We start from the raw sequence: 24,702 nt of genomic DNA, 5'->3' as shown, positions 1-24,702 counted from the left end.
GTGGCTTTTTTTTTGTACAAAGGCAGTGAGGGGAGAGGGTAAGAGGTACTGTAAATCAGGCCTCAAATGAGAAGTTTGAAAGTAAAGGCGAAGAAAGGGTGTCTGAGGATGAAGTGTGAAAGCAAGTGTGAGCAAATGGTCTGGAGGGGACTGAGACTATGCAGGTTGCACACTGCACAATCCCCAGAGGGGCATTCACAGTGTTGTGCAGACCGTAACCTGCACCATCGTCCACAGCCATCTGGTTGAAGGGTATTAGGTAAGGAATGGAAAAATAGAATGTGAAATGAAACTATTACAGGATTCTAAATATAATTCAGTGCCGTGTTGACATATCCCAATTATTTGTCATTTCAGTATGAAATTTAAAATCACACCAACCATTTGTACTCCGTAAAGGACAATAGCATGTACCTTTATTTATAATGGTAAGGGAAAAAGACAAATAAAGTTTTAATATGGTGTAGTTCACATTAATACCATTCCTCAAGATACTGAGAACATAGAAAATAGTTAGACAAAAATCTCTGTCCATTAACCATTCATACTAGAGACTGCAGAAGAAAATTAACTTAAAATTGCAATTCTAGAACAAACTTCACTTTAATAAGGGACTCAAGTTTTCATAGAGTGGAGGTAAAAAGGAGAGAAAGAAACTCATTTAGGACCTTGTTTCTCGAATATGGCCACTTTCACAGACCTATTCTTGGGGGAGGGGTTTCTAAGTTTTCTGTGGTAACATTTTTTCTTTCTTTCTTTCTTTTTTTTAAGATTTTATTTATTTATTTGACAGACAGAGATCACAAGTAGACAGAGAGGCAGGCAGAGAGAGAGGAGGAAGCAGGCTCCCTGCTGAACAGAGAGCCTGATGCGGGGCTCGATCCCAGGACCCTGAGATCATGACCTGAGCCGAAGGCAGAGGCTTAACCCCCTGAGCCACCCAGGTGCCCCTGTGGTAGCATTTTCAATGTTGTATTTTACTTCTGTTAATAATCTAAACAAGTTAATAGACCGTTATTCTGGATTACCTGGATGCCATCTTACATAACAGAGGTGCCCATGATTGCAGCAGCTGTGATCTCTCTGGTACCCGTTTTCATGTGGTGTTTCTCAAATTAGGTTCTCAAGACCCTTAGAGACATTGCTGAACATTCCCTAGGAGAGTCTGTGACTTGCCAAGGTTAAAAACACGGATTCAGAGCAGTGGCTCTCAAGATAGGATGGTGTGGGATGGGGTTCATGACTAGGAGACCCCCGTATCTTGAAAAAGTACATTCAAACGACATACTGTTTTTGTAATGCAAATTCTATAAGTCAATCTCAGTGAAGTACCTTTCTGGCAGTAGCCAAAAACCAATTACAGATTCATCCTAGGGGACCTTGGTTGAGAAACACTGGCATAGAGGTAGAGGTGTCCTAGCATATGCAGAGCAGTTAGGAAGAGACATGTGCCAGAGAGAAAGAAGACCTTTTGGGTCACTGAGTGAATCCTAATCCACTTAGCAGTCAGGGTCTTTTGGAACCCAAAGGGCCAGTTAAGAAGAAACCCAAGATATCCACCAACCTTCTCAGACCTGTGGGTTGGGGCAAGTTGGTCCACTTTTAATACTGAGTCAAAAGAAGAAGAAGCTCTTTTTTGCCAACCCCCCCCCTTTGGTTTTGTTAACATATTTCAGAGTTTTAAATAAAGAGTTGCTGTGGCTTTTAGCCCCGGCTCCATCACCACATGATCCACTACACCAGGAAGTGTGCTTATCAACTGAAGTGGCATCCAGCTCTCGGGGATAGCGTCCTGGGATCAGCTCTGCCAGAAAAACAAAATACAAAGACGTGGATTTTCGTGAAAAGGTAAATCCCCTTATTTTTCCCATGACCAGAACACAGACTCATTCAGAAACAGTTGGCAGCAAAAAATACTGAGATTGTAGAATGCTGAAAGACAGTGAAAACGGGGCCACTAACACAGACCGCGATACGGGGGGTGTTGCTGGGGAAATGGTCTTTCCTGACTTCCCAGCAAGGTCATTTGTTTTCGTCCATTTTTAATCTAAACCTAAATTTCTGGAATAGAAAACATTTGGCATCACAGTTTAAGTGGGGTTTGAGTGCTTTGATGGGCTGCGTGAGGCCACAAACAGACTTCGTGTTCACTTGCTGCGAGGGCGCCGTGGAATTGTGATTAGGAGTTTTGTGGTATTGACTACTTCATTCCAAGGTATTCCGTTATACTTTTTCAGAAATTCTTTTTTAACTTCTACTGCTATTTTGAGTAATCGCCACAAATTATATACAGACATTACTCAAGGGTAAGCTATTAATTAGTGGGCAATAAATATCCTTCAGGGAATATTTTGGTCTAAGAACCATGTATTAGTCAAAGTTTCCTTTAACTAAAAACAAAAACAAAAACAAAAACAAAAACAAAAACACTGAATCTCTCTGCTTGTGAGTCAGGGAAACCGGCCTACTTAGCAGCTAACTAGCAATAGTGAGATCTGGGGGAAAGAAGAGCTCATCAGACCCCAAAATTACCCTGGTTCATTTTTGAAGAATTCATCACCCTATGGCTTTCTATTCAGCCAAGGATCTCTTCTGGGTGATAACGGCAGAAAACTTTGTTTTGACATTTGGGAACCCAATGAGATTGAATTGATTTGCAATGTGAACACAGGTAATACAAAAATTACTTTGATTTCAAAATTGCACGGAGAATAATCCAAATGGCTTACCACAGCCTCTGTGCCTGGGCCCCCGCCCACATTTCTTGCTACTTTCCTTTCTCACTGCACACTTCACTCAATCTCTTCTTGCTCACTTTCCTTTCCTCGAATGTTCCAGACTTGTCAGCTCCGGGTCTTTGCACTTGCTATTTCTTCTGCCCAAAAAGCTCTTTGGCTTTATCTTTACATGGCTCTCCTTCTTGTCAACCAGGTCTCTGCTCCACCAGCTGAGAAAGGCCTTCCTTCACCATATTAGCTCTAAATTGGCTCCCCACCCCCTGCCTCGTCCTATCACGTTATTCTATTAATTTGTTTCAGAAATTATTCCCTTACTTGTTTTTGGTCAGGTTCCTTCTCTGGAATGGTGGTTCCACACCATCTTTTTGTTCCTCTCCCTATTCCTGGTGCCTCGTACACTGTCTGCACATAGTAAGTGCTCAATAAAGATGTGCTAAATGAAGATCAAGTGACAGGATTTCCTCCTATCCACACAACCTCTTTGTAAAACAGGAAACTCCTCAGTGACCTCACAGTTCTTTAAATCACCCTGCAACACTCTTTCTCTAGCTGATCTGCCTCTCTGGAGTAGAATAAAATCCCGTAGAATGCCGCCATCTCCCAGTGTCCTGGCCAGTGTCCCACCCTTCACTCACCTAGAATTACTGCAGAGCTCCGATCTGATTCAGCCGCTTCAGCAGTTCCCCACTCTGATGCATTTCCGTCAGATCACTGCACCCGCCTATACAATCTTTACCGATAAAGACACGAGGTACCTAGGAAAACAAACAAGCTAAGATAGGTGAGGACCTTCATTACTGGATCAGGAAGAATGACATTTTTTCCTTCCTTTAAAAGTTTCCCATGATCCAGAGCTTTTACCGTCACTTTCCAACATCCTCACGTATGTTCTTTCAGGTCAGAACTTAGTTACAAGCATGAAATTATTCCTTGAAGAATGTTGGTAAACCAAGATGTATTTCCTATGGCGAATGTGGTGCGTGCGATTGTCTGACTTGTCAAAATAACTTAAAAATTTCATTCTCGAGATACACATTTCAGGGAAGGAATTTTGGTTGACCCTGGCTAGACCAACCTGGTTGAATTCTGGTTTCTCTGCAGCTGGGACCACACCTGAGCCCTGAGGCTGAGCCAATACCACCAGAGGTCAGTTGGTTTCTAAACACAGCTGGAAAAAGGATTTGCGTTCTGGGTCTGGTCCCCTATTGTTGATTCGCAGTAGATTCATCTCTCTCTGCTGTGAGCTCTGTCCTCTGCTGGGGAAGCGGTGGTGGCATGTGACTCTCCTTTTTTCCGTCCCTCCCTTGTAATCCTTTGTCCAAGGGCTATCGCTCATGGGAGTAAGGGTTTGGTTTGGTCCCCCAAGGCGAGCCAGACTGACAGAGTCATTACCCCTGCTGACTGAGATCCTCTCCAGTCACACTCGGGCTCCCTCCCTGCTACTAGCTTCCCAAGTGTTTTTAGAGTCCTAGGGGGAGGAGGAAGTCTTCTCCCTGTGGCCCAGACAACTTCCAGGCCAACTTTTAAGGAAAGGCTGATTGGCCCTGAAGAAACAAACAGTACGGGTCACCTGACTGTGAGAAGCAAGCAGGGCCTCTTCCTGAACCCTAATAACAACCTACCACAAGGGGCAGGAGACATGAAAGATAGGCGGTAAAAATATTTTCAAAGCATTGGATTTTCCTCAGAAGGCATCCCAATTCAAGTGAATCTTTTCAAGCATAAGAGAGATGAGAAAGAGGGCTGAATTACTTCAAGAAGTTCTTGCAGTGTTTTTATTAAGAAGGTGTTTTGGTGGGAGTGAGCTTTAAAAATGAAGGCCAGATAGTAAGTGAATCTGCACCACATTTCCGTGGCTATCTCCTGTGTCTGGAGACTGGGAAATAGCACGGAAAACTGCACGTCAGAGAGAAAGGGCACACGTGTCCTCTTCAGTCACACACAGTGCTGCCTGCCCTACTTGCCCCATGGCTGCGTGGGGACCCCGTACATGGGGATGGCCATCAAGGCAGCATCATTTGTATCAGCTGCCGGGATAGCTGTGGAAAGAGGAGGTCAGACATCTAAGTCTTCCCTTGGGTCCTTCCAATATTTTGGAAACAAACCTCCCACTCCTCCAAATTACTGGGGGAGGGGGGGTCTTTTGGCTTTTATCACCCCAGGAACACCCGGCTGTGGTCAGGGTAGCTGTAACCAGAACAGAATCCCGGTGTAACTTCAATATAATTATGCTGCACGGCTCCTTCTGTTAAAGGCATTGCCTAGTGAAGTAGAAAGTAGAAATCATCTGAGCTTTATTAGTGTATTTATTTGACAGAAAGCAAACACATGTGTCGGGGGCGGGATGGGGGTTGGCGGTAGAGAAAGGGGGAAAGAATCTCGAACAGGCTCCTTGCCAAGCATGGAGCCCGAGCAGGGCTGGATCCCATGACCCTGAGATCTTGACCTGAGCTGAAACCAAGAACCCAGGTGCCCCAAAATCTTCTGAGCTTTAAACAAGGAGGAGATGTATTCACTCTTGAACGTCTGTATTTTGTAAAAGAACTGAGTGATGGTTACCTTCGGCTGGGCTGTGGGTTGAGAGGGTTTGAATTAGTTGGACAGGGTGCCCTGAAGAGCAAGAAGTCTTCTTCTTAGACCCCACCTGGCAAAGAGGCTGGTGTGCCTGAGAACTGAGAGGCCCCCTGCCCTCCCGCCCACCCTCTAGGCTAGGCAACAGCAAAACCGCTTCCAGCAGGGCAGTTCCTGGAACCTCTGAAAGGAGGTGGACCACAGGCTGCACAGGGCCATGTGGGGAACTGTGGGGACCCAGCGGCTACCTCTTGATCCTAGCTGAGGAAGGATGAAGGAGCACGTGCCCTGTGTCCTCCCCGCCTGGCGCCAGCACCCCTTCCAGGAACCTGAGAGTCTCTTATGGTCAAGGAGCAGGAAGACACTTGCCATCATTAAAACAAGCTTTCTGATCCTGGGGCCTGGACTGGCCTGGCATACCTTTCTCCAGACCTGGTCCCAGCTAGGCAGCTTCTCCTATACTCCAGGGTGCTTGCTCGGAGCCAAGGACTCAGCTATTTCCCAAACTCTTCACCCCATCCCTGGCTATGCCCAGGTACAGGCCACACTAATTTTCATTTGAGTGAACTGCTATAGCCTCCAGGTGTCTCCCAGCTTCAGACCTCAGGCTGACTTTCCGGCACTCACTTTTCCCCACAGCCATGGCCCTTTTCAAAGTCAGTTTGGGTTACGCCTCTGCTCCAGACTCTTCAGTGGAATCACATTACACTTCACAAGCCACTTCACAAGTCCTTGTAACAGCTTGAGAAGCCTTCGCAGCCCTCACCATTACCTCTTCAACCTCATCTCCTCCTACTTTCCTACTGATTTATGATGCTCCCTGCCAGGCGCACTTCTACCACAGGACCTCTGCACTCACTCCTTCCACTGCCTGGAACATTGAACCGCGAAATTTCTGCCTTCATTGCTCTCTCACCATCATCAGAGATCTAAAACCAGTGGGGCGCTGATGGCTTCATTTGAAACCGGCCCTTGCTGCCAAGTATCCATCTCCCTTTTTTACCTAGTTTTTTCTCTTTAGCACTTACCACTGACCACCTTCTAACAAACCGTTTTACTTTTTGTGTTTACTAGAATGTAAATTCCTCAAAGGCAAGAGTTTTTGTTTGGTTCCTGGCGATTTTCCAAGGTCCGGGAAAGTGCTTAAAAAAACTGCTGCACCCAACAAAATTATTCTTCCCAGGCGAAGGAGAAATTACTTTCACACACAAGCAAAATTTGAGGAAATTTGTTGCCAACAGAGCTGCCTTGCAGGAAATGTTCAAAGAAGTTCTTTAGAGAGAAGGAATATGATATGGGTCAGAAACTCGGAACCACATAAAGGAAGAGCAGGAGAGAGAGAATAGAAGAAGGTACTGATCTACGAGATTTGGCCATGGCAAAACCCAAACAATTTCTTTAAGTACACGGTCTGACTGAAGACATAAGTTTCTGGAATCAGTCAGGTCCCGCTGGACTCCTACTATGTGCCCATCACTATAGGTCATTACAGGGAAGTAAGAGCAACGACTTACAAGTCTCTTGTTTCTTCAGATGTAAACCCTTCCTTGGGAGGGAACCTGAAGCTGACCCCGTGAAAGGATCTGTTCTTCCCCTTGAAGGAATGCATTCAGGTTCAAGAACCTGTGTAAGGTCTTTTTAAGAATTCAGAAACAAACTTAAAAGACTAGAAGATAAATTTTTTCTTTGTGGAGAGATAGGGGAAAAAATGTGCCAAATGAATGCATGAAGAGGTTTCCCCCTCTAAAGAAGAGATATTACCAGGCTGAAAGGAATTCCAAAATTTATTCCATGTTGGAATTACTTGGGGATCTTTTTTTTCTTCTTTTGGTAGGAAAGGAACTATTTTTTTTCCAGCCTCGTTAGGGTATAATTGACAAATTTGTATATATGTAAGATCTACAACACTATGATTTGATATACATACACATTTTTATGATCACATAAATATGATCACATATTTTGATCACCACAATCAAGTTAATTAACAGGCCCATCACCTTACATAGTTAACTTTTGTCTCTGTGTGGCAAGGACATGTAAGATCTCCTCCAGAGCCAACTTCAAGAATACAGTGCAGTATTATTAACTAGTCATCTTGCTGTCCACTATATCCTTAGAATTTTCCTGTCTTATGATTCAGAGATTGTACCCTTTGATCTGGGAATCTTTAAAACTATTGATGCCTGGCTCCCAACTCTGATTTAACTGATATGGAGAATGACTTGAGCATCCAGATTTCTTAAAAAGCTCCCCATGGTGCCAATGTGCAGCAAGCTTTAGGAGCCGCTGACTGAGAGGGGTCCCAGCGGGGTCCTTGGCAGCATCTGCCCTGCCCTTTGGCTCTCAGGACGTGGACAGCAGGAGTCTCTGACCACTGTGTTCTCTGCTGCAGGACCCCTCTGACACTGGAGTCCTCAGCTCACAGCTGGGGCCCTGGAAGCAATAGGGTAACAGGTTAGCCTCCATCTGTGCCAAAATACTTGTCTGTGACTGGAGAGGCAAGGAGAAACAGCCTCTGGTGCTTTATGCCCGGAACCCAGACAGAAGCCTTCAGTCCAACACAGACTGAAGCAGGATATGTGCTTCTGCAAACACTGTATCCAAGAACGTGCATCCTGAGGCAGGCTGGGGTGAGCTGGGGGGGCCGGCCCCCAGCCCACCCAGCGCCAGAGGACTCAGGCAAGCTGGCTGGCCATCGCTCCAGAAGCTGGGGGTGCCAAGGCAGAGGAAGCCTTTTTAGGTAGAGAAAAGCAGTTCTTAGAGGGGCTCATGGTCTATTGAGAGTGAAGGGGACTTGGTGGTCCCTTGCTCTCTTGCTCTCGTCTGGTCTTGCATAGGGGGAGGTCCTTGAGGATCACCTAGGTGGTGTCTTACAGGATCACACGGCAAGCCCTTGTGAGAGCCATGCTGGAACTCTGGCCCCTGGACTCCCTACTAGCACAGGCCTGGAAGCATCTCAGAGAAGAAGGGGCAGATCAGGAGCCTTTAGATTCTTCCAGTGGGTGGAGTTAGATAAGATAAGGAAGAATGAGCTAATTGGGTTATATGGTTAAAGCAAGCTTAGAGAAAAGATTGAAGGACAGCAAATCCTGCTTGGCCAGGTGAACCCAGAAGAAAGAGTGCATAGGATCCCTGCGTTCAGTAACAGAAACGCACAGGTCACCCGGGGCCCCTGTACCCCACCTTCCAACCCCAGCCCTGCAAGCTGCAAACTGTCATTTCCCAGCAGTGCTTGAAACAAAGACTCCAGATAGCTCACCCACTGCCGGACAGCTGCTGGGCCCGCGGAGCCGATGCACGGCACAAGGTCTGCGAGGACCTCTGGCTGCAGCCAGCTGCCCGGTCCCCTGAGCAGCAGTGTCTTCTCTTCGTCACCCTCCCCCACCCTGCAGAGCCCTCCGGTGGCGCCTTGAGTGAGGGAGCCCTAGCGGTGTCCTAGAGAAAGGCACAGGCGGATCCCCTGCACGGCCCCCACAAGAAAAGGGAATCTGAGAACCCTTTGCCCAGCCTTTGAGAACTCACCGTTCTGGCTCCTGTGAGCGTTTCCAAATAGTCTTGAATCTTGCTTGTGTCACTGGTGGCCGTGATATCGACAAATTCCAAAAGCCCTTGTTTGAAGGGCAGCTCGCTGAGGAGCTCCTGGGTCCTTCTGCAGTAGGGGCAGGTGGGCTTGATGAACACGACCACCTTCCCGGGCTGGATTTTGCTGTTCACGAACTCTTGAGCCATACTGACAGGCGGCTGCCTCCTGGGGAGGAATCCTCAATTGCCGGTACTGCTGGGGTGTAAAGCGGTGGTGGCCGGGCCAGCTGGCTCGCATTTAAAGGAACCTCCCCGGAGGAGGAGTTTGCCCCGGCGCGTGCTGGGGTTTTAAAGAGACAGCTCCAATGTCATCTCAGCCTGGTATGATTCACCAGCTGGAGATGCCGAGGTCGGCATACTTGTTGTTCATCAATAGCTATGTCCAGGGTGTCGGTGTTGTCCTCAGCTTTTCCAGGGAGCACCCGCCCTTTGGCAGAGAGTGTAGTCAAAGCACCCTTCCGGAAAGCATCCAATGTGCAGACCAGCCCCAGGGGAGAGGGCTGAGCCAGCAGTGACTTATTAGGAGTCCAGTCTTTGGTTTCCCTCTCAGACCCACCGATGCTCACGTGGAAACAGAATCACTCATGAAACATGGAAATCCCCTCAGAGGAAGTGAAACTAAATTGGGACTTTGCCTCCATCTTGACGTGGCTCCCAGGGCATTTGGGTTGGCCCGGTGGATGGGTGGTTTGTGGTTGTGATTACTTTAATGGAATTAGTTCCCAACCCTTAAAAATCTGGAGATTTCACAGAAGGATCTGGTCTTGCAACCTCTTTCTGAAAAGCTGGGTCACACTGACTTGTGGCAGCACCCTCTCCTAGGGGCCGATGGGAGTGGCTCCCATTTGCTATAGGCCCCCAGCGAGCTCCGGTCTTCCCGGACACCTGCTGCTTTAGGGCCATAAGCATTTGAATTTGGGACCTCTGAACATCAGTTTACCATGAAGGCAGATTCCAACACACACCCCGATTTCAAACTGCAGGTTCAAGGAGGGTCTTTTTCTCTGTTTAACCCTCCATTTGTGCCCCTTTGTTTTCTGTGTTTGGGAATGAAGTGGTGTAATAACTTGGCTACAGCATTCACCTCAAGCAGGGTCTGTGGCACCGGAAACTGTGATGTTCTCCCCTGCATGGCCCACAGTCCCTGGTGGGGGGGAGCAGTCTTCTGTTCTAGGTTCAGTTCTGACGCCCCCCCCCTCCCGCCGAATACAGTCAGTTAAATCAAACAGTCCAAGAAACACCACCTTTAAAAGTGAGTCCTTCTTTTCTGCAAGAAGTTTTACACTGAAACTCTTTCAGGAGGGGTAGGGCTAGGGCCAGCGAGGGACCCTTCCTTGGATTGTCATGTCAGCGGAATCCCCGGCATCGTACAATTCACAGAGGGAAGAAGATGGACTCCCAGAAGCAGCTCTAACTATTACTAAAATTAAACGGCAAAATGAGAAACCCAGATTTTGAGTCACAGAGAGGGAGCTACTGAGATCTCTGTCAGCAAAAAGAATGTGCTTAGGGGCTGGGGGCCTGAGGCAGCTTGTCCCACTCAGGGCTGGGAACCGCCCAGCCCATGGCTTCACGTCCCTCCTGCCCAAGCACAGAGCAGATTCTCTCACCATTTCCGCCCACTTCCTTCCTTCATTTTGCTGCTGCTCCTGTGGCCAGGCTCCTCCCCCGGGCCCCCAGTCTCTTCAGGGACCTAGGGGAGTGGGGTGCCGCCTTCTGTTCCCTGGGTCTGAGGTTCATTGGCAGTCCTTGTACTTGGCTATTTCCTCAGAGCCTTTGTCTTCCCACTGCCTGGGGTTCGCCTGCCCCTCTCTGGGGCTCTTTTTTGCCAGTTGCAACTCTGTGAAAGTCCCTCATGGTTGAAAACCACCACCTTTCATCTCCTTCGACCCTGCTCTCCTGCCCACGCCCTTTCCCCCACAACCAAGTGTCTGTCAAGTGTCAAGCTGTTCCGATTGCCGATTGCCATCTGTAGTTTCTCCACCTCCCACTCTTTCCTCACCGCATTGCAATCTGACCTCCTTATCAGCTCTTCTGCCCAAACTCTTTTGCTAAGTCATTGTGTGGCCAGGTGTCCTGAGAGACTAATGCACAAGTGTGGGTGTGGAGTTTTTGGTAAACTGGTGGAGTAAACTTCCCAAAAGATCTCGGCACACAGGGTCCCCTGGGAGTCTGGGTACCTAGGGCAGAGCCTGGGGTAGGGGGAGATTCTGTGGTCTGCTCCACAGTTCAGCCCCATGGACTGGTGTCTGAGGCCTTAGGACAGATGGGCACAGACCTGGAGAAGGCATTTTCCTGAGGGACTCTGTGAGGCATGGAGCACAAACAGATGACAAATAGGGGGGTGTCCTTTTCATTTCTCAGAAAATGCTGTGGCTTCAGCTCAGGGAATAGGTCAGAGCTTAGAATACTCTGCTGCCTCAGAATCATGAAGGTGCGTTGCTTTGGCAGTTCAAGAGATGGAACCCGTTAATCTCGGGGGCATCTCAGGCGGGCTGTGGGAAGGCCCGGTCCCCAAGTGTGGTGGATATCAGATGCTGATGTGTGTGGAGAAGCACACCTCTTCTTGGGCCTGGACACTGCTCTTCCAGGCACTCAGAGAAATACTGGGAAGCAAGGACTTCTCTTCAGGGAGTGGAGGTCCTGCTCTGCAGATGGTTGGCAATGGCACTGAGCCAGTGATGTGTGTGAAATGGTGGCTGGTACTATTCGTGTGACCCCCGAGTGGACCCACAGGCTGATGAGGGCTGGGGAAATTTGGCCACACATGAACATATTTCAGGCTTTTTCCTGGCTTCCCCTTTTGTAGGACTTGACCACATAGATCACCGTCTCCTCTTGAAACTTTCTTCTTCAAAAGGTCATTTGCTACTTGCTTTTTTTTTTTTTTTAAATTCTTCCCGTATCTCTGGATATTCTGTCTCAGATTTCTCGCTCAAGAATTTTGCCCACACATGTGGTATATCCTGTGGCTTGATCCTTTTGTCATTGTGCACACACCCTCCTTGAAAGAGTTCATCTGCCCACGTAGCTCCAGTTAGCACCTGTTTGCCGAGGAGTATCACGTTTATTTTTCTTATCTAGACTTCTCTCCTAAGCCTCAGGAATGGACAGCTTTTCCCTACTAAGAAGATCCTCCCGGGGATTCCTAAGAAGTGTTAGCCTCAGTGTGACCGAAACTGAAGCCAATCTTCTCTCTTCCATATGTATGCATGGCTGAAACGGCCAGGCTGGGCTCCAGGAGAAGATCACGAAAGAGCAGAATGGGAGGAATTGATGGCCAAATGAAACTGAAAAATTGGTTCAGCAGCAGGGATTTAAAAATCATATTAAAAAAAACAAAAACAGGGGCACCTGCGTGGTTCAGTGGGTTAAAGCCTCTGCCTTCGGCTCAGGTCATGATCTCAGGGTCCTGGGATCGGGCCCTGAATCAGGCTCCCTGCTCAGAGGGGAGTCTGCTTCCTCCTCTCTGTCTCTGCTTGCCTCTCTGCCTACTTGTGATCTCTGTCTGTCAAATAAATAAATAAAATCTTTTAAAAAACAAAAACAAAGAAGTTATGCTCCATGACAAGAAATTCAGGCTCCTAGGCAAGCACTTGGTGGATGATTGACTGTGTGACCAAATAAGAGCATGGAAACAAAATAAAGTTAAAAACAAAAACAAACAAAACAAAAAAGCGGTTTCAAATCTTTCTTGGGAAGCGCAACTGTACTTTGGCCACAGTGACCCTATAACTAACGGAGGTCCGAAGTCGGCGTCTCCAGGTAGGCAGCGCTGGAGGAACACTAACCACCAAGGTCAAGTCATTCCAACGCATCCAAATCTCAACTTCGTGTTTTCAGATTACCAGTTGCACAGCAACTGTCTTCTGCAGAAGTACCAGCTACCTGCAGGTGCCACTGCTTGTGAAAAACAGTCCTTAGCCCTGAGTGGAGAAGATCAAAAACCGTGAATCACAGGGACAGAGTGTCTGTGATGAAGAGGACCGCGGGTCTCAGCTGGAGACCGTCACTGGGCACAAGTGTGTGGAGCTGCCATTGGGAGTGACGTAGGTAAAGCGTCTGAGGTAAAGCGGAAAGAAGGGAAACTGGAAAAAGAAAAGATCTGAGCAGACAGTACCGATAGAACAAAATCTCCAGGAGCGTTAGGAGGTGAACCAAGAGGAAACAGTTGCCCCAGGAGCCCTCCCCCCTACCCGTTTAGCCCTGCTTCTGCCCCCACACAGCCACCCACTGGTTCTGTGATTCCTCCACAGACCGTGAGGCTTGGCTGAAGACAGGGGACAAGTATATTTGCAGTAAGTGTGTTCTTCAGTGGGCTTCCAGTTAGTACATTTTGGCACATCCAAATGATGGAGCAGGATGCAGCTGTTAATACGAAGAGTGCCTGAGACCCCTCAGGGGTCTGAAAGTCCAACTGCAGAAACCTGTATACTGACAATGTCTTTTGTACGAAGATAGAAATGTAGGCTATGAGAGTATTCTATGTGTGCGTGTGATATATATACGTACATGTGAATGAGCTGTATCTGCATATCCTAACACGAAAGATTTCCTAGGGAAAAACTTATCCAGTTTTAAAAGTTGTGAAATAATATTTGCATATTAAATGAGAAATAAAGAATGATACAGATGCATAGATCCACGTACTACATATGATGTCCCTAATGACTAGAAAAGGGGCTAGAAGCATGCATTGTAAATGGTGGGCAGTGGGGTCTCTAAGGGGGAAAGTGGCCATGGGAGGAATGGTGCAGGTTTTCAGCATCGTTCCATAGACTTATATATTATTTGAAACTTGTACAGTAAGGATGTCTTCATATCTTACTTATGTAAGAAAAAAAAAAGAAAAGAAACAATAAGGGCCAAAAATGAAAGTGGTGTGATCATTCTTGGTACCCTCCTGGGAATGTAGAGGACCAGAAGGTACAGACAAGAGGGGACACATTCCCCATTTAGTAAATCACACGTATGCTGGGAGGGACCAACAGAGGGGTCATAAAAGAGAGAGGGAATGTCCCAGGCCCAAGTCCCTCACTTCCACAGCCATGGGGCTACCAGGGAGCTGTAAGGAGGCCGGGGGACAAAGTCCTTGTCAAATAGCAGGAACCCCTGGGCAGCTGGCAGGCAATGGGAAGTGGGGAGAAACCAACTTCAGCCTTCTCAGGGCCATGGAAGAGTCATTTCTCTACAATTTTCAGGATGCGGAATTTTAAGGATTTGCTTTTGAACTCTGAATTACTAAAAACTCGAACTATTTCTGGAGCTGGCAGATGGTCACCCCATGGCTGGTGATGCCTGAGCTGGCCCGTGAGGCTGCCCTGTGGCCCAGCGAGGTGGGCCAGCATGTTGGACATGGGGCGGCAAAGGCCAGTCTGCATGTGAGAGCAACGGAGGGTGCTCAGAAGTGCAGGGTGTTCTCTGAGCAGGAGTATCTCATCCCAGAGGAGGGAACGTCTGAACCTCAGCTCAAACGGAGATGCTGTGCAAGTGGCTGGTGGCTGGGGGCCAGGATGCTGAAATGTCTTACAGACCTGACCTTCGAGGCCTTTCTTGCGCCCCAAGTGAGCATCACCTGACGCCAACTGCATCCTGAGGCTCCTCAGACCCACGGCAAGCTGAGAACAGGGGCCTGGAGATGCGGCATGTTAGTCTTCTGAGTCCCCTCCGCAAACCTGGCCAGATGTGCTTTTTACAGCCCATGGGCTAGAAATACTGGTGCAGAGCATCCTCATTAGGGGAGGTGAAGGACCAGCTGTGGGACCGGGCCTGTCCATTTGCAGGTGGACCCAGAGGGACACTTTGAAGGACGCTGCCATTCTCCACCAGCCTGATTGGCTTCAGACCCTTCTTAGGTCTTCACTGCTTCAAGAGTAAGAGGTCGCCTCATGTCAACAGCAGGAAAGTGGTGGTGGAGTTCACAGCTAGCGGGAACAGGTGAAAGAAGGGGAGGGAGATGGAGTTCTGGCCTGTCTCCACGGTCACAGGCAGTGCAGCACAGAAGTGGGCATCCGGGAGACGCCTGGGTGGCTCAGTTGGTTAAGCAGCTGCCTTCGGCTCAGGTCATGATCCCAGCGTCCTGGGATCAAGTCCCACATCGGACTCCTTGCTTGGCGGGGAGCCTGCTTCTCCCTCTGCCTCTGCCTACCACTTTGTCTGCCTGTGCTCGTGCGCTCTCTCTCTCTAACAAACAAATAAATAAAAATAAAAATAAAAAAAGAAGTGGGCATCTGGGCCTTGCCCACTAGGGAGAGCCAAGACTGTGTCACTCGGCTATCCAAACCTGGGATCACTCAAGTGCAGCGTTCCCAAAGCCTGCTGTGGCATGTCCTCTCTGCCCTGCCACACTCTCTCTGGCTTCCGAAGCCAGAAGGGTCTCCACTTTCCTCTCTCTTCAACCCTAATGAGGGTGCCTGCGGGCTCCACTTCTGGCACCTGCTACTGCAAGGGAGACCCAGGAGGAGGAAGGGGACATTGACATCTACACATGTTGATCTGGGGACTGTGCAGAGCTCGAATACTTGGAGAACACACACAGAATGATTATTATTTGAGGACGCGCCACAGAGATACAGAGATTGGGGTTAGGGAACCAATTTCATAGCTTGGAGGAAATTTACAGCCACAGGCCTATGTGTGATCAGCTTTCAGTCCTGTCTGCACGTAAGATGCACCTGGGAGCTTTAAAAAATACCTGCCTGGGGGCGCCTGGGTGGCTCAGTGGGTTAAAGCCTCTGCCTTCGGCTCAGGTCATGATCCCAGGGTACATGGGGCTCTCTGCTCAGTAGGGAGCCTGCTTCCTCCTCTTTCTCTGCCTGCCTCTCTGCCTACTTGTGATCTCTGTCTGTCAAATAAATAAATACATATATAAATAAATCTTAAAAAAAAAATACCTGCCTGGGCCCCACTCTAGGTTTATTGAGTCAGAACCCCTTGGGGTGATGCTTCCACCAAAGACCTTCCTTCCACAGAGGAAGACCCACACACACATATGTCCTGGCCAGGAGGTGGGAAAGTCCTCTTTGTGCCCAGGTTCATCTGCCAAAGCTTGGGAAGCTTGTTTGCATTGTGAGGTGCTGTTTTCCTATGAAAACTACTCTCCCTAAATCAATAGTAAATTAAGTATAAGAAAAAGCATTTCAGCTACCCTGGCTAAGAAGTGCCCTTACCTCCCTTTGAAAGTATCCGTATTTATTTATGGAAAGTATTTCCCCTTTATAAAGCACAAAGATTTATTGAGCAGAAGGTATGAGAGAGTAGTGGGTTGATAATTACCATGGGGAGGATTCTGTGGTGTGGGTAAATTCTCTTTCCCCCTTGCAGACGGGACAAACAGGCCTTGGTGCTCTGAGCTCTGCGTTGTCTTGTTCTGGGTAGGGAAGGCGTCAGTGTTAAGCCCTACCATGTTTTTTTGATGGAAGTGTTGGTTTTGCAGTGTAAGGAAGAGCTGGAAAAGGAGGGGGTGGGGCTTGACTTTAAAGGGAAGAGAGTGGCCTGGCGCTGACAACAGAGAGAGGGCAGTCAGTTTTGAGTATCAGGGGCCTGTGTGCCTCTCGACCAGCATCCCGAGCTGTAATACACCCAGTGGGAATCAAGCATAGGGATTGGAGGAGACCTGGGGGTGAGCAATGGGTCTCACGTGGTCTGGAGGAGGAGGGGCCCACAGAGGAGCTGGGGAGCTGGACCATGGGCCAGGAGATGGGGACGGCGACCACGACGCATCCAGGGCCCCTGCATCATATTCCTGGATCCTAGAAACTTTAGAACTCTACAGTTCTTTGATGATTCCAAAGGAGGGACGGGAGCAGTGTGGCTGGGGACAGCTGGATTTCATTTTCTTTGGAGAAACTAAGCAATGGTGGGAATTCTTGGGCTCTAGGGTAGTGGAATGATTCCCACCACACACAGAGATTTACTGGTTTACCGTTAGGTCATTGAAGAAGAAAGTTTCCATCTAGTGGCTTTAAAGGAGGGGGAAGAATTGAAGTTTGGTGTGTGGAGAAAGGAGAACACATGAATAGGGTCTGCAGAGCTGACTGTGTGATTAGGAGAAACCAGCAGCAGAGCTCCTGGGAGCACGTGTTCCAAGAGGGACTATGGGACCAGAAATCTCTGCAGTTTTCTATGGGGTGTGGATCTAAAGCCCCCCCTCTGCCTTCTCCAGGACATCTTCAGTGAAGTTGAAACTTGTGCCCTAATGCTGTCGTGTGGGCAGCTTCTCCTCTCCCTTCTTCCTCACTGGAAATGTTTCAAAGTAACTCTGGGTCATTGCTACCCAAAATCACCTTGGAAGGCATGCTGCCCCCCACTTCTTCTTCTTCTTCTTTTAAGATTTTATTTATTTATTTGACAGAGAGAGAGATCACAAGTAGGCAGAGAGAGAGAGAGAAGGAAGCAGGCTCCCCGCTGAGCAGAGAGCCCGATGCAGGGCTCAATCCCAGGATCCCGAGATAACGACCTGAGTCGAAGGCAGAGGCTTTAACCCACTGAGCCACCCAGGCGCCCCAACAGCCCCCTCTTCTTGATCTCTAGCCTCATGTTCCTCTCTCAAATGCAACCATGTTTCTGGAGATAGTCATTTATGTATTTTTTCTTAAATGGTCCAGCGAATTTACCTCTGCCCCTCCCACTCATCTTTGTAAATGCTACTTAGTATTCCATTTCATGAATGTGCCACCACACACATAACCAACATCCTACAGCTGGAGTTTTGGGTTGTTTCAGTCTGCACATACTGTTACAGTGTATTTCTTTGTGTTGTGAGTGTGTTCTCTCCTGGAACTGAGAGGGAGGTTGTATGTTGCACGCATGGCTGGAGGGCACTCTGTAGTCAGAGGACCGAGAGAGATTAATTCCAGAAATTGTTAATACTGGGGAATTTGGGAGCTTTTTCAGCTCAGGTATTGAGATTTGAGGTGATCCTCAAGAGATCTCAAGAGCTGCTCATTCAGGTTTCTGCTTCCCCAGAATCCAGAAATATCTTAACTCACTTCTAATGGGCTTGCAGTAGGACCTTGAGGATGGAAGCCTGTCTTCCATCCTGGCAGTGCTTTCTCACTTATCACAGGCTCTCCATACAATTTGATTGAATTAAATATCAAATTAAATATGCCGTAATTTGTGAACAAAAATATAACATCTGTTTCACTGGTTTTTTTAAAAATTTTTAAAAAGATTTTATTTATTTATTTATTTATTTATTTATTATATTTATGAGAGATCACAAGTAGGCAGAAAGGCAGGCAGGTGGGGGTGGGGAAGCAAAGAGCCCTATGCGGGGCTCTATCCCAGGACCCCAGGATCATGACCTGAGCTGAAGGCAGAGACTTAACCCACTGAGCCACCCCCCACTGTTTCACTGTTTTTATTCCTGTGTGTGTGTCCCCCCCCCCCCTTTCTGAATCTTCCAGTGGAGAAATGGTCCTTGTGAAGACCTTCCCGTTATTTCTGGGAATCAACAGAGGGTTCTTCACATGCACTTAATGATAAATCCCTTCAGTGACTACAGTATATCCGTGAAACTTTTTACCTTCCTTCTGACTCTGGTCCTGTCTCTTTGGGGCCCTTCTGCTGCGTTGCTGGGCCAAGCAGCACTCTGCACTTCTGACGTGACCCAGAAACCCTATGCTGGGAGTTGTGTTCTTGCGATGGGCATGGGTCCTCCAAGTTCCCTGCTATGTCACCACAGTCCCTCCCTACTAAAAGAAAAAGCAGAAGTATTCAGGGTTGGGTGTTGGCTTGTTCGTCCAGGACTGGGTCAATGTTCATGGATTACGAAACCACGTACCTCACGCCCTCATGACTTCACGAGCTTCCTTTGGGAGGACTAAGTGGGTGGCTGCTGGATAGGAGCCTGGTGTTTCCTAAGAGTTGCATTTTGAGATGAGTAGTGGGGTGACGCCACCTGATGGACTCTAGGTCCTCATTCTGACACTCAGTAGCCTACTGGGCTGTTGTTAATCATGGTTGAAAATTCTCTGCTCTTGTATAAGAAGAAATTGGTTAGGAAGGAAGTTGTATGCAAAAGAAAGGAGAAAGAGAATTACACAATTTCCATTTTTGTTTCTTCCTCACCTGGTGGTTTGGTGGCAACATTCGCAGAAACACTGGGACCTACTTCAGTTTTTCTCATTTGTGATGGTGGGAGACGTGCCTTTGGGAAGTGCGGCAGGGACTCCTGGCTGGGTGGGCTGACGTTCTGGTGGTGGTCCCCGGGGAGTTGGAAGGGCCAGCAGCAGCTCTGATAGGCTGGAGCTCATGCCATCTGGGTTGTTAACTATTTTAGGTATGGCCGGGCATATTCTGAAAATCATATTCACTATCACAAAATAGTTTTATACATGGAGACTATAAAAGGAGATCCATCTTGTAATTCAAACTACAGGGAGTGACGTTCAGGGAACTGGTTTGGCTGGTGAGATGGAGGAATATGCAAAGGACAGAATGGAAGGGAAGAAACCACCCTGGACCATCCCAGATGTTGGGACAGTGGTAGTAAGAAGTTTGCACTTATCAGAAGGGCACGTGGATGACATAAAGTTGAGAAACACTCAACTACAGAAGACAGAGGTGATTCTGGTTAGGCACCAGGGGTGGGTAACATGTGGAGAAAACCCCTGTTAGGATAACGTCTTCTGTGTATGTTGGCTGTGGGGAAAGGATGCTTCGTCAGACATGGAGACTGAAATCCCTGAGACCCCTGGAGATGCAAATGGTGCTCTTGAGTCTGGGGGCTCCTGAGTAGTCTTCCAGGACACCCTTGTTGGGTCTTGTTCTGTGCCTTCAGGCTTCCAGGCTGTGAGAGGGCTTTCTGAAGCAGAAGGCCATGGAGGACAGTGTGTAATGGTCAAGGGCAGGGCCTCAGTGTCAGGCAGACCTAGGTTCGGTCCCATGTTGTCACTGACCGGTCTTGTGAATTCAGGCAAATGACTTCATCTCTCCAGCCCCCAGTGTCCTCCTTGATGGGCAATATTAGATTGAACAAGATGGCCACCCCCTCAGAGGAGGGGTGAGAATTACATGACAGGAAGTGGTAGCCGGGACTGGTCATCCCTGGGGGCGGGGGAGAGATTCTGGGGTGGGTTCCACTTCATGAGTGTAAGAGGAGACAGAGATGTCATGAAGGTTTAGGAACTCCTTAAGGTTAGGAACCTGAAACGGGTGATGATCAGAAATAAGCGAGAGGAACCTGAAAGGCTTCTGAATCTTTGAACTGCCTCCAGTTTTCTGTGCCCTTCTAGGTCTAATGAGGAAGAAAATCTTGCTCCTCATTTTCAGGAGTATCAGAGGTAGCTGGAAGGATGTGTCCTAGTCCTCTTCAAACTTAGGAGAAGAAAAAACTCCCAGGAAACAGAGTAGACAGAAAAACAAAACGGCTGGTAGCCCGGGGTCTGCAGAAAGGAAGAAAGGTAGTTGACGTCAGCTGAGGCTCCAAATGTAGCCCTAGGGACCTGATCAGCCTGCAGTACTTCCTGACACAGTGTCTTCTGGAAGCCAGTTTACCCAATGACACTCCCTGCATGAGCTCAGCCCAAGTTCAGAACCTACTACAAATAAACATTTGTTGAATGGGCGGGGTAGCTTAGCTAACCGTTGCTGTTAGTTAACTGATCTGTAGAAGACCACGGGTACCAGATGTGTCTTCTCCCATCTTCACGGAGAGCAGTGGAGCTGGGCAGATGAAGGGTTTCTGCCTGCTCCACATCCCTTCTTCCAGAGCCAGAACCTCTCTTTCTTCTTTGGAAAACGACCCCACTTCTATGCTTGGCCCTTGGTTTGGGTTCTATCCTTTAGGACTCCGTTCTCGTGGGACATGACCTCTGGTTAGTTCTCAAATTCCAGTGCCAGGAGTGGGCATCTGAGACAGGCTGGCCCATCAGAACCAAACCAGTATGGTTCAAAGAGAGGCATGTGGTACCATCCAAGTCAATGAGATGCAATTCCCAACACCTAGAGCCATTTGGACATAGGTGTTCTTTCCTTGGCAGGCTTTATGCCTGCAACTTCTGAAATTTTGCCTTCCCTTTAGGAAAGTCTGAGTGAGGATGAGGTGGAGACAAGAATAAAGAATAAAGGAGACAAGGGAGAGAGAAATAGATGCCTGAAGACACTATTTGTATACCTACGTCCGGGTAAGCATAACCCGCTCCCGGACTTTTCCATCGTTTAGGCTAACCGATTCCCTTTTTTGCTTAAGTTGGTTTGAGGTGGGCTTTCTTCACCTAAATATAGCAGGAAACACCTTCTGTTTTCTCTTCATCAGGGGAGTAGAAAAGCAAAAGGGTCCTTTTCCTCATGACACAGATCATAGATTTCCTACCGCTTTTTAAGAGTTGATCTTTCCGTGCTCACTTTTGGTTTTCCCAACCCACCTCTTGACTTAAGTTCTTGAAGCTAGTCTGAAATGAATTTCACATCTGTGAAATAAGGGGAAACAGAAGTTGGTGAGAAAGAGAAAACATTTTACAATGAGACGGGATTTGTTGCCAACATCAACTTGTGCAGAGCGACTGCCAAGTCTGGATCAGGGGCTTGAGTGGGCTTGGATCAGCCTCCCAGGAGGGAGGGTTGCCTTTTTCTTAACTGTATTTTGACAAAGAGCAGGAAATGGCTTTAAGAGAGCAAGTGAAAAGATGGAAAAAAAAGTGTGTCTGGGCAATGGGTCTGAGTATTCTGTTACTTTTCAAGTTCTGTGGGTGTGGGCTTGGGTTTAGTAACTTTGAAATATGTATTGCTCCCTGTCTTTGTCTCTGGTAAGAGGAAATGTATCTCTTAATTGAACCTGAGAGGCAAGTAAATATAAACTGCCTTTAGGTTCACATGGCTTGATACATATTTCCTTCGAACCCATGTGCCAGATGAAATTTGATTCTTTCTTGTTCCTCATTCTCCCTTCTGTCCCAATCCAAAATGGTCTTCACAGTGTGTGACTTAGGGCAAGCCCCCAGCTTGCTTCAATGTTCTCATTTGTAAAATGAGCAATTTGGATGAGACCAGTGGTTCCAGCTTAAATAAACAAACAAACAAACAAACAAAAACAGAAACCGAGTGAGAAGGTGCTTGGTTCCGACGTAGCTTGCACACAACTCGGCCTCACAGGAGGCACCTGAGGTAAGTCCCTGAAGCTCTCGGACTCTGAGGGACTGTTTGGAACGACCCCGCCCCACCCACCGCCCTTTCCTGTAGATGTTTGCCAAGGCCTTTCCAGCTCCAAACATGACACTTCTCTTATTCTAAGTGCCACCTCTCATGAAACTCTGTCAGTACCCCGGCCCGTGCAGATCCCGTCTTTCTCTGTGCGCCACTAGCATTTGGGAACACACCACACACACCCTGCCCCGTGTTTGCAAACTGACCTGGATATGAGGATTTGTCTTCCAGTGAAGGTGGTGTATGCTTGTGTTTCTTTTGGGAAGTGGCTCAAGAGTTGCTTGAGAAACCGAATGTAATGGAAAGAACTGCAGGAACTGTGGAGAGAAGTTTTGTTCAGAGACTGGGGAAATATGGATTTTTGCCTCTGTGGCAAGTCTCCTGTGCTGACTGTTCCGGAGTACCTCCCAGGGCAGAGCAGGACCAGCACGCTGGAGGGCCCCGCCGTGGTGCTCTGTCTAGAGCTTTTCTTCCCCTGTGAGTAGGCCAGCCAGGCTGTGGTGGATGGAAGGTCACGGAAGAGGTCTTTGTGAGCTGAGTGCTGGCCTCACATTTAAGCCTCACTTCAGTTCCTGGAGTGGGGGATTTAAGTTACTATTGAAAGCATCACCAGGAGGAAAAAGCCTGGGCCAGTCACTTGTACCCCACCCGCCTTAGTCATTTCCTCGCCCCCATGAAAGAGACTTCCGCTCTTCTGACGAGAGGGCCTTACCACTCTCGTCCTCACTCTGGGGATCTGAGTGAATTTTATGGGGCTTAAAAACACACTTCATATGGTGCGATTTCATTCAGGTCTGGCCTTGTCCAGTTGTGGGACCTAACCTAGGACAAGGTGTTAGGGTGAAAGTGTCCCTGAGGCTCAGGTAGAGACCTTAATGTGTGAGCGCCATCTAGTGGTGGTGAGGAACAGTGTGCGTGAGATGAATGACTACGAGAAATCTTTCCAAAGGATGGAGAGCGAGATAAGTAGCATTTAGGGATCTTTGATCTCCAAAAACAATTCTGCTGAGAATATGATTTTAAGCAAAATTACAATAAGCGTACTAGATTATATATGTAATATATGCTAATATATATACATATATAAACATAATTTTTAGTTTTATCTTGATAATTCCAAGAACAGATGAGTATCATCATAATGAACTCTAGTTATTGTTATAGAGTCCTATAAATGCGACAGATTGTAAAAATATATAAAACACTTTTTATCTCATCTAAGTTTCTATTTTTAAAAATCTGTACATCCAAAAATAATATACCCTGTAACTATTAAAGAAAGAGGGTTATAGAAAGTGCTAGTTAAGAGGGGTGCCTGGATGGCTGAGCTGGTGAAGTGTACAGCCCTTGGTCTCAGTTCAGGTCCTGATCTCATGGGTCCTGGGGTCGACAGCCCCCCATGTCGGGCTCTGTGCTCAGTGAGGAGTCTGCTTGGATATTCTCTCCTCTGCCCTTCCCCCACTTGCGGTCTTGCTTGCTCATGCAGGCTCTCTCTCTTTCTCAAATAAATATTTGAGAAATAAATATTTGATATTTATAAATATTTATAAAATAAATATTTGATATTTTCTCAAATAAATATTTGAGAAATATTAAAAGAAGGAAGATGTAGAACAGTATCACTGGAATGCTGTATTTCTCATGGGAAACAAAAAAATACATATGTATGGAAATACATATATACATACATGTGTATATATATATATATAGATACACTTGTGTATCTATATATACACACATACATATTTTATGTGTATGTGTATGATTTACGACACAGTAATACATGTTTGTTTTGTTATTCTGGAAGAATACCTAATAAACTAATCATTCTGGTGGTCTCCGAGGAGAGGAACCAAGGGATTGGGGGAAGGAAGAAAACACACACACACACACACACACACACACACAGATGTTTAATTTGTTGATGCTATTTCTTTTTATACCCTGTGCATTCAGGCAAGTAATATGCTACATATCCAAATAAAGAAAAAATTTATATATAAAATCTTTAATAGTACTTATTAATAAATAGTAACCATTACTATGATTATTGATAGTAGCAGTATTAGGAATAGTCATAATATTGACATTTTTCATTTCCTTCTAGCAAAGCTGTGTGCAAAAAATAAATCTGGTTCTCTGAGCTCACAGGTTATTTGGGTCCTGGAAAAGTGGGAGTTGAAGCTACTTCCCAAACTAATTAATTCAGTTGCCTGGAGCTCAGTGCTAATGAGTCTAAGGAAAGGGTTCTCAGTGACAAGATTCTTAATACCAGCCTATAAATGAACATCATCATTTACAAGAGAAATTTGGAGAAAGAATATAGCTGATTCAGTGGGAACTCACTGCTGAAAAATAATTCAAGCTGCCAGAAGCTCTTTTGAAATATTGAATCTTAGAATCTTTGTGTTGTAAAGGGCCCTAAAGATACTGCAGTCCTTTACTTACTGTTTTCTTGGCCATGGAACTCTTTATCCTAGTGAAATCTTACTTGGTCATCTATATTTAGGTTTATAACCCATAGACTTGGCAAGAAGGGAAGCCATGCGGTTGTCTCTAAGCTTGAATTCAATGTACATCTGAGGTATGACTCAAGTTGCATCACGTGGAGTTTTCTAACAAACATACTGACATGTGTATACCTAAATATTATCATTAA

At 47.1% G+C, this 24,702-nt stretch overlaps 1 protein-coding gene and 1 long non-coding RNA gene across 2 annotated transcripts in view; one reads left to right on the top strand and one right to left on the bottom strand.

The window, feature by feature from the left end:
- Positions 1-383: 383 nt before the first annotated feature.
- On the bottom strand, positions 384-10,909 carry GLRX (glutaredoxin). Its single transcript, XM_082723953.1, has 3 exons — positions 8,835-10,909; positions 3,374-3,493; positions 384-1,804 (listed from the first exon to the last, which is right to left on the bottom strand). The coding sequence occupies exons 1-2, from the start codon at positions 9,039-9,041 to the stop codon at positions 3,380-3,382; spliced, it is 321 nt and encodes a 106-aa protein (XP_082580079.1). The 5' UTR covers positions 9,042-10,909; the 3' UTR covers positions 384-1,804; positions 3,374-3,379.
- The window catches only part of LOC309861214, a 43,773-nt gene continuing 20,843 nt past the window's right edge, over positions 1,773-24,702 (top strand). The window contains exons 1-2 of the long non-coding RNA XR_014309819.1: positions 1,773-1,848; positions 3,636-3,714. This is a non-coding gene — a long non-coding RNA (uncharacterized lncRNA). The remainder of the gene's footprint in view (positions 1,849-3,635; positions 3,715-24,702) is intronic.

Source organism: Mustela nivalis (assembly GCF_964662115.1).
Source record: "Mustela nivalis genome assembly, chromosome: 3".
Lineage (NCBI taxonomy): Eukaryota > Metazoa > Chordata > Mammalia > Carnivora > Mustelidae > Mustela > Mustela nivalis.
Note: the sequence above shows the minus strand (reverse complement) of the source record. Positions and strands in the feature narration are given on the sequence as shown.